The sequence below is a fragment of the Dipodomys merriami genome, unplaced genomic scaffold (genome assembly GCF_024711535.1).
Source record: "Dipodomys merriami isolate MVZ:Mamm:240054 unplaced genomic scaffold, mDipMer1.0.p SCAF_56, whole genome shotgun sequence".
Classification (NCBI taxonomy): Eukaryota; Metazoa; Chordata; class Mammalia; order Rodentia; family Heteromyidae; genus Dipodomys; species Dipodomys merriami.
The window spans coordinates 7,839,942-7,850,329 of record NW_027206135.1 but is presented as its reverse complement, the minus strand read 5'-3'; the positions used below and the strand labels follow the sequence as shown (position 1 = coordinate 7,850,329).

The following is a 10,388-nucleotide window of genomic DNA, read 5'->3' as shown; positions in this document are numbered from 1 at the left end:
ATTCTTCCCGCCAGAACTAGTACTTGTTTATGCGCTCTCTCTAGTTTTCACCCAAGTAGGAACTACTTGGACAGTGTAAAGACTTTAAGGGAAGCCTATGAGTCAGCTATTTGAGCCATAGTAAAGTGACAGTCTCTGAAGGACAATTTTGTTTTATTTTGAAAGCTTAATGTACTTAATATGTATACTTTTTTTTATCTTTAAGTAGCCATCCAAAGGGCTTCCATTCAACATATCAATTTATGTGTATAAATTTTGGGCAATGTCAGTCTCTGAAAGACATTTTACTGTAGGTTCACTGTCCTAGCAAGAAGGAAATTCAAACATCTCTGGACAAATCCTCAACCAAGTGGTAAAATAGGATCTATCTCTGTGTCTAGGATCTCTCCAGGGTCTAGGGATTCAAATGTCATTCAGACAGCAACTCAAACCCATATCCTCTCAATTCTTTCAACTCTCCTCCAATACACTTGGACTTTTGTGTTCTGTTCTTCCCTGATCCTGCTGTTTTCTTCCAGACTATGGAGAAGATTGAAATTGCTTAATTTGGCTACACAAGGTAACTAGTGCAAAATACTAGCTATTGGATAAAATATCATATGGTGATTTCTGATTAATTTTAGCAGATAAAATTCGTATTTCTCCTGAATGTCTTTCATAATACTAATAAAGAAGAAGATATGTTTACTAATCATCTTTTGGCCCTGAGTTTAAGTTCCAGTACCAGCAGACACACACGAAAGAAGGTACAGTAGAGGAAGAGTCTAGGAAAATATCTCCAGTTTAACCAGTCAGATAGTGTATCATTAGTCAGTCAGATGAAAATTTGTGGATCTGTAAACCAAATAGGTCAGCAGGAAATTGAGTAACAAGAGCATTGTTACTTAAAATTAGATGAGTAAAATTCCAACGGCATTTTACTGATGTTTGGCCACAATGAGACATGCATAAACAGTATACCAGAATGGGAAAAAGATTGACTTGGGCTAGATCTTATGAATTTGAATATCAAGTTTTCATGTGCCAGATGGTAACAAGTTCATGACCCTTCCTAGGACACAGTTTTCTTATCTGTAAAATATAGATAGTGATAACACTTAATTTACAAAAAAATTTTTTTGTGAGAAATGTCAGTTCAATTTAGCATTAGTGCCTGTCTTGTGCTAAGGTATTCAGTCATTAGATTTTGTTCTGTTCTCACTTGTATCACTTTTCCAAGTTGCAAATTAAACAGTTATTCAATGATTGACATTGTAATGCAACCCTGTGGGAGTGCCTAGAACCATACCCCTTTCCTTACCAGGTTCTGGGTCTAGGTGAGGAGAAAAGTGAAGGGAGTCAATAGAAAATTGCTCAATTTTGTACAACCCTGAATATTGTCTCTGGAGAAAGAACCACAGCTGATGAGTTAGCCAGATATGAATCAAAAAAATATTTCCTTCTCCTTTTTGCTTTCAAGCCTATTTTTGGAGCCATAGATCTCTCTAGCCCAACTGGCACCAAAGGCAGAGAGGAGATGGCTACTGCCAAGGTATGGCCTGCACTTCTGTGGATGGCTTTGCTGCTCTTCTGTAAGTAGAGTTTAGTTACCTATTCTGGAAAAACCAAATGGATTGGGAAAACAGGCCAGGGGGAACTAGGAGAGTTTTGGTGTTGACTTTTTTTTGACTGTATATGCAAACCAAGGGTCATTTCTAGGGACTCTGGGGAAAGAAGAAATGGGAATGCACAACATATAATGGGGAAACTAGACTAAGAGCTTGGTTCTTTGCAATCCTCTGGCACTGCCAGAGTGCAAACTCTGCTAAAGAAGAAGTATCAAGACAAGAGAGGAGCTCCTTCTTCTTGATACCAGTTTGTTTAAGAAGATATTTAGTCTTTTAAACTCCATAGAGATGTATTCGTACTCTGGAGTCTCAGAAGACTGCAGAGACGCTAACTTATCCTCTCTGGACTTTTGCAGCTCCAGATGGCATGCTGGCAGGTGAGTCCTCTGTCTTTGTTCCCTCAGCATTTTCCTCAGCATTCTTCTCCCCTCACTACTTTCCTTCATCCCATCACTTCTGCCCCTCCCTGGCCAGCTCGCTTTTCATTTCCACCTGTGGTCTTTCTTCTTTCCTCCTGTTCAAGAGTTTCTCATAAACCATTGGACCCCCTCAAGTCATCTTCCTTTTCTGTTTAAGGCAACAGCATCTCAGCTGTACACTTACATGACTTAACATCTCTTTCAGGTTTCATATACTCATTCAAGGTCACATTATTATTATTATTATCAATTATTGCTATATTACAGCAGAGAGTGCAAAAATGTTAAATGTCTTGAAAACAAAAAGGTAGACTCAAGCATAATAAGATCTTCAGATCTAAATACATTTCTCCTTTAACTATATCACCGTTTTGCCATCTTGTCTGTTCACATTCAAATCACATCCTTTTGCTCTATTTCAGACTGGGTCTCGTGGTGCCTCTTACTACCTTCCAGAATGGCCACAAATTTTATATTCTATGTGCATTTCCAATTAAAGAGCCATAAAAAATTAGATCTTAGAAATGTACATCTTTCAAATAGTCCAATTTATTTATTATCCACTATTTCTGCATCCATTTTCCTCAATATGTTTTTTTTTTGTTTTGTTTTTATTGTGAAAATACTGTACACAGGGGTTACAATTACATGGGCAAGATAATGAGTGCATTTCTTATCAAGCATTGTAGCCTCCTCCTTTGTTTCCCCTTCCCATCCCTTCCCATCCTCCCCCCCAATATGTTTTTAATGAACACTTACTATGATCTGCCATTGTACTGAGCAATAATCAAGTGTGACAACTTTTTCTACCTGCAAAGAGATTTCAATTCTTGCTCATGCATACTAAAATTGAAATGAAGAAAAATACAATGTATCTCAAGTCATTTAGTAAATTAATTTGTGTTCTCTCCCCTGAGGTTGGGAGCCCCCTAGAGACACAACACTATGGCCTCTATTTTTAATGCCTTCCCTAGAAATTAAGACAGCATCCTATATCTTATCATTCTCATTGTAAGAGGACACTGACCATTAGTTGGCTACTGGCATGTTTGTACTTGTGAGCCTAGATGATTTTCAATACTTTTTATTTTTGGAAGTGGTGCTTGGCTCAAGTGGTAGAGCACTCGCCTTGAGCTGAAGAGTTCAGGGACAGTGCTCAGACCCAGAGTTCAAGCCCCATGACCAACCAAAAAAATAATAATAATACTCAATACTTTTTATTTTTGCTTCTTTATTTTGCTTCTTTGTCTCTTTCCATAATTTATCTTCTTTAAGCCACTCAGAAATCTATAGTGACTTTGAAGCCACAATGGAATAGAATATTTAAACGAGACAATGTGACTCTTTTATGTCATGGGAACAACTCCAGTAAAGCCGGCCCCACCGAGTGGATCCACAATGGCACCATTTCCAAAGTGACAACTTCACATTGGGACATCGTGAACGCCAACTTTGAAGACAGTGGGACATACAAATGTAAGACCAATGGACTTTATCAAAGTGAATCTGTGCACCTGCAAGTGTTCAGTGGTAAGTTTGTTGGGATTTGGAAATGTCTGTTTCCCATGAGAGGAATGGCTCATCTGAAGATGGAGAGAAAGGAAGTTATTCAGAGACTGAGCGCACCTGGGGAAACTGGGAAGTTCTCATTTAAGTATCTTCCTCTCTCTTTCTCTTCTTCCTCTTTTCTTGTTCTCATCATCCTCTTTCTTCTTGTTGTTCTCCTCTTCCTTCTGTGTTTGTTTGTTTGTTGGGCAGCATTTTGTTATGTAGTGTAGAGGGGCCTCAAACTCAAGATCCTCCTGCTAAGAGCCTTATATATGCTATAGTTACAGGTTTGCACCACCATGTCCAACTTCTTCTCTCTTCTAGAACCCACACCTTTAAAATCCACTTTCAATACTCCAGTCATCTTTCAATGTCTCTCTGCCATTTTCCTCCATCTTTTCTGCTTAGATGTAGATGTAGGTTATGTTGACAGATGATATGATGGATCGGTGGATATTGCAGAGAGATGTGATTCTAGAATAGGATCAAAAGATCTGACTTAAAGATTTGTTCTGAACAATCCACATGCTATGGCCTGAATATTACGTTTATTAGGAAAGCTATCCATTAGGTTCCTCTTGTTATCTACTGTTAATGAAACTGATTCCAAGAATGTATGTATCATCTTTATTATTCTTCCTCCTGCCAACAATTAGCACAGTATACTTAGGTGTGTGTGTGTTGGGGGGGGGGTTAATTAATAAATGTTGAAGGAGTAAACTAATGATTTCTTTTGGGTAAAAAAGCCATAGATATATTTTATAGTGTCCTCTCAAGCAAAAGGAAGTGTTTCAACACCCATACACAAGTTGCAAGTATAAATTAAAGCAATGTTGAATAGTTTTTTTATTTTCCTGCAATAGGTTCAAAAGAAGACCTCAAAGGTGTCTCCTAAATCAAGGTGCTTGCACAAATCAACCATGATGTCCCTGTCTGAAATACTCCTATCATGAATATTTTACAATTCTTACTACAACCTTAGCCTTAGAACCTGACTCTTATCTTTTACTGACTCATTACTGACAAATTGCTGAGAATTATTTGTTGAGTATCTCTGTAGTCTTGGGCATCATATCAGCCATTGGAGGTATAATAACAAGACATTATCACCAACTTCCTGAAAGGAGAAGAGGAAACTAAATAAAGAACTAAACAAGCCAGGCACTGGTGGCTCACGCCTGTTATCCTAGCTACTCAGGAGGCGAGATCTGAGGATCGCGGTTCAAAGCCAGCCCGTGCAGGAAAGTCCCTGAGACTCCTATCTCCAATAAATCACTAGAAAACTGGAAGTGGCACTATGGCTCAAGTGGTAGAGTGCTTGCCTTGAGCTGAAGAGCTGAGGGACAGTGCCCAAGCCCAGAGTGCAAGCCCTATGACTGACAAAAAAAAAAAAAAAAAAAGAATTAAACGAATAATTGATTAAAATTGCTATGCATGTTTTAAGAAAGTATTGAGGCCAATAGCAGAGCTAAGAAGCATCCATGAGCTATAAGAAAACAAAATAGATTCTCCTAAATTATAACTTTTAGTTTTGTGAATAGAGCCAACAGTAATAAATCTGAAGGAAATTGTGGGCTGGACTGGGGGGCTTTCATTCATAGGCTCAGAAAAAACATGTAAGAGACTTCATGGCTCCAGACTAACTTTGCAGGAAAGAATATTCATTAGTACAGAAAATAGACTCTAAATCATATTTTTGCTCATTGTTATTGGCCTTATGAGTCAAGAAATAAATTAATGATAATCTTTGATTTCTGGCATTTCAAGCATAACCTCATATATATGTATATATGTATGTATGTATGCATCTATCTACCTACCTACGTATCATTTATCCATATTTCCTCCCTATCTTCCCTCCTTCCATTTATTGTTAAATTAATAACATAACAAATGTTTTTTAGATTGGCTACTCCTTCAGGCCTCTGCTGAGATGGTGGTAGAGGGTGAGCCCCTCCTCATCAGGTGCCATGGCTGGAATAACCGTAATGTGTACATGGTGATCTACTACAAAGATGGTGTAGCTTTCAAGTATGTGTACCACAGTCCAAACATCACGATCACAACAAGTGCCTCACTTAATGACAGTGGCACCTATCACTGTGATGGCAAAGTTCAGAGGTGGAGACGTTACTCGGAGGGCCTAAAAATTACTGTGATAAAAGGTGAGTTTTTCTGTGTGTAATCCTAGCTACTCAGGAGGCTGAGATTTGGCAATCTCAGTAATCTGCCAGCCTGTGCAGGAAAGTCCCTAAGACTCTTAGCTGTTTCCCAGAAAAAATCTGGTTAATTGAGCTGTGGCTCAAATGGAAGAGCACCATTCCTCAGCAAAAAAAGAATAGAACCCAGGCCCTGAGTTCAACCTCCAGGACTGGCACAAATAAAGAGAAATTGTTAAGGAAAAATGGTTCATGGCAAGGAAGGCAGAGAGAACATTTGTGTTTGCAGCTATTAGAATGTAACCATCTGGGCTATGCTAGCGTGGAGATGCTACCAGACTTGCAATGAAGAGGCCTAGGTGCTAGTGTCTGTCTCAATTGTAAATTCCTTATTTGTTAAATGCTAATAGTAATACTGCCCACACGATGGAATTTTATGAAGATTAATGAGGTAATTTTGTTAAGTGGCTTTGTAAACTATTAAGCACTGTCCAGGCATAATAGATTGTGATTACTGTTTTGATCTCCAACTTAACTATTGTCCCTGAGGTGAGCACTCCTATTTATCAAATTGAAAGTGAGTTTCAAAGTTGAAGTTACAAGGTATGTGCAAAGCTTGAAGATTCCATTCTAGGTTAGGGGGCTGGGGAAGGAAACCAAATAGTCAGTAAACTGCATATTTGATCAGAAGAGAGCAGGCAGGTAAGCTGGCTCTATGGCTTAAAAGAGAAAGAACTACTTTATTCAAACTTCATGTAAGAGGGAGAGCCTTTATAACATTTGCCTTGCAAGGAAAAAGTTAGATGTATCTTGGCCTTGTTTGCAATATTCTCTGAAATAGCACTTAAGCAAAAGCCAGAATTAAGCTCTGATGGCAAGTCTCTACTAATTTGAGGCCAAACTGCTAGTTAATTGCCTCTGATCTTCCAATATCTCTCTATATAAATTAAAGGAAGAAGTTATTCTAGATCCTACTACAATCATTTAAGGGACTTCAAAAGATATTAATGTCTATGGTTCAGCTCTCTAGAGTCTGATTTAAATGGTTCAGGGTGAAACATGGGCATCAGAACCTTCCAAAGCTCTTTCAAGTGACAGTAAAGTGAAGCCTGCCTTGGTTAAGAGCCACTGGCTTAGATCATCACTAGGTGACTGAGACATTTTAGCTCTATAATTTTAGAACAATAAGAAAAAAATCATTACTATTTAAATAACAGTATCACAACAGAATGGCCCCAAAGCAACATAACCATTGCAATATCATTATTTAACATGGTAACCATGCAAGAATAATAAGAAATAAGACACTGGTGTCGGACACCACCCTACCCCACATCCTGGCTCTATTGTCTCTATTTCTAGATTGTATATGGATGGTAGTCATTTCAGCTCCAGGAAAGGGGTCATTTTTTCCTATGACTTTCCTTGGAAACAATGGCTAGACAAACAGCTGAGCAGGAGTTATTGGGGAATACTTAGCTTCAACTTTCCTTAGCACTCCAGGAAGGACAGACTGTGAAACTCAGTCTCCTAGGTATTTGCTCTTGGCTCCTAGATGCAGTAGCATGCTAAAATGGGGGACCATGCTTGGCTCCTCTCATAGGAAGATATATTTCTCATTCTTTAATTGTTTATTTGAATTACATTTCTTTTTCATCTATGTTCCTCTCTAGCTTACCAATCCAGGTATTCCTGGCTACAACTTACTGTCCCATTGGTGGTGGTCATGCTGTTTGCTCTGGATACAGGGATATTGTTCTCAACCCAGGAGCAGTTCAAAACAATCTTGAAGATTCGGGAGACTAGAAAAAGTGACCAACTTAAATCCACTCCTCAAAGTAGCTAATGTCTTTGCTAGAGAAACAATGTGCCCTAGAAATACTTTACAGCCTACTCAATAGCTTTGCAAATGTCAAACATAGGTCACACTATACACTGAGAAACCCATATTCAAAGATGTGTAGTGTTTCAAAGATGGGTGTGTTTCATTAAACCACCTGGAACCGGTTAGCAGCTTATAATATAACTCAGTAAACATTGGTAGAATATGTGAAGAAATGAGTAGATTCATGTAAGTGTTTGTAAAATAGATGCATAATTTAAACAAAATAAACATGAAACTGTGTAACAAGATACTTTTAGAGATTCAAACTTTTTTTTCTTGGCCAGGTTGTGGGGCTTGAACTCTGGGCCTGGGTGCTATCCCTTAGCTCTTCAGCTCAAGGATAGCACTCTACCACTTGAGCCACAGCACCACTTCCGGCTTTTTTCTTTTTGCTTATGTGGTGCTGAGGAATCGAACCCAGGGTCTCATGCATGCAAGGCAAGCACTCTACCACTGAGACACCTTCCCAGCCCCAAGATTAAAACTTTTAATTCAGTTTCTTCTTGAAGAAAAACCAACCAGGATCTAGATTTCAAATGTCATCTCTTGACCATTATAAGCATGGGCTAGAAATGAATAAACATGAGAGGACACTAATTAGAGGGGTAATTCTTTGCTCTATATTCTGACTACAGGCTTTTAGTTCTTGACAGCAATGGGGCTGATCTTGAGCCACAAGATACTAGAGATGAAATTCAGTCCAGGATTTGTGTGTGATTGATTCACTCTTCCAATATCTCTCAAACATATATCTTCTATCTCAACAGAACCTTGTAAGCATTTGGGAATTTTTTTCAATCAAACAATTGTCATCAGAACACTCATCTCTGAGTATAGTGGAAGATTGAATGAGTTGTGGGGCCAAAGGCTAGATACTTGTAGTTTGTTTACTTTCCCTTTCATTTTATGTCTTTACACTGTTTATTGAAGACCCAAGTCTGTCTTATACAGTGAATGGAATGAAAAGTTAGGTATTAGAGCTGGGCATGCTAGCATGTGGCTGTAAGTTAAAATCTTTGGGAGACAGAGGTAGGAAGATAACTATCCAATACCAGCCCAGGCAAAATTGCAAACCTTATCTGAAAAATAATGAGAGCAGAAAGGGCTGGGAATATGGCTCAAGTGGTAAAACACTATAACACTAAGGGTGAGGCCTTGAGTTATAATCCCTTTACCATAAAAACAAACAGACAACAAAAAACAACCACCATTCCATGGGAAAGAGACTAAACCATAACAAATCTGGACTCTTCTACTTTCTATGATTGTAATTTGAGAATATCTTCTTATAACAACATAGGCCACATACTTCATTTCTCAAAGACAAGTGATGATAATCATCCTGTCTACCTCTGTTACTACCGCTGTCCATAACTAACTGAACTGGAGACTTAGGAAGTATGTAAGGGGGAGAAGAATGTGTTGTCAGGGATGAGCATCAGTTTCTAGTCCTTACTGACATCAGATGGCCCCTATAACAGTGAGTATCAGGGAAGAAAAATCATAGGGATATATTAGTTTTCAATTCCAGTTTTTCCAAGGAATGTTCTGAGGAACTAAGAAAAAGGAAAACTTTCTCTTTTTTTCATATATATATATATATATATTTTATTGTAAAGATACTATACAGAGGGCTTATTGTTACATGAGCAAGATAACGAGCCCATTTCCTATCGAGCATTGTTACAACCTCCTTTGTTTTTCCCCTACTATCCCTTCCCTCTCCACCTCCCCAACTCCTCCCTCTGCAAAGTTATAAAGTTCATTTTCAACATACTTTCTTGTGCATCTCTCTCATTATTACAAAGGGTCATCCTGAATCCTTATTTCAGCATTTTGTTATTTCCCTTCTCCTCTCCAAATTAGAAAAATGTACATACAAGAGGCAGGACAGCGGAATCAAATACAGTGACAATAGGGATTGTAGCATGGGGGAAGAACATACAAAAAAAACAAAAAAAAAGACATAGTACATAATAAGTACATTAAAAAGAACAGCAACAAAGATAAAACCTCTTGTGTTCCTATTTTGTGGTTCATTTCATTTAGCATCAGGTTATATGGTCATATGTAGTACATAGCTTGAATGCTTCTCTGCTTGTCTCAGACATATACTAGTTATTGAAGATAAGGGAAACCATGGGACCTATGTTTCTTTGAGTCTGGCTTGCTTCACTTAATATAATTTTTATCCAAGTCCATTTCCTAACAAATGGGGTGATGTCATTTTTTCTGATGGAGGCATAGAATTCCATTGTGTATGTATACCAAATTTTCTTGATCCATTCATCTGCTGAGGGGCATCTGGGTTGGTTCCATATCTTAGCTATGGTGAATAACCCTGTGATAAACATAGTTGTGCTGGTAGCTTTAGTATGGCCTTGTTTGTGATCTTTTGGTTAAATGCACACAAGTGAGATTGCTGGTTCATAGGGGAGCACTATGTGGAGTCTTTTGAGGAAACTCCATACTGCTTTTCAGAGTGGCTGAGCAAGTTTAGACTCCCACAAGCAATGCAGTAGAGTTCCCCTCCAGCCACATCCCCTCCAGCATCTGTTGTTATTAGAGTTCTTGATTATAGCCATTCTAACTGGGGTGAGTTGGAATCTCAATGTTGTTTTAATTTGCATTTCTTTTATGGCTAGAAAGGTTGAGCATTTCTTCATGTGTCAAATGGCCATTCTTATTTCCTCTTCAGAGAAGTCTCTCTTTAAGTCTTTAGCCCGCTTATTAATGGGGGCAGTTGTTTCTTTGAGGATTTGTTGTTGGG

General features: G+C 38.4%; 1 protein-coding gene across 1 annotated transcript; it reads left to right on the top strand.

Annotated features, from left to right (window-relative positions):
• Window positions 1-1,501: 1,501 nt before the first annotated feature.
• On the top strand, window positions 1,502-7,851 carry Fcer1a (Fc epsilon receptor Ia). The gene is made up of 5 exons (XM_070000057.1): window positions 1,502-1,571; window positions 1,964-1,984; window positions 3,302-3,556; window positions 5,479-5,739; window positions 7,407-7,851. Exons 1-5 carry the CDS (start codon window positions 1,517-1,519, stop codon window positions 7,577-7,579), a joined length of 765 nt encoding a protein of 254 aa, XP_069856158.1. The 5' UTR covers window positions 1,502-1,516; the 3' UTR covers window positions 7,580-7,851.
• The last annotated feature ends 2,537 nt before the right edge of the window (window positions 7,852-10,388 follow it).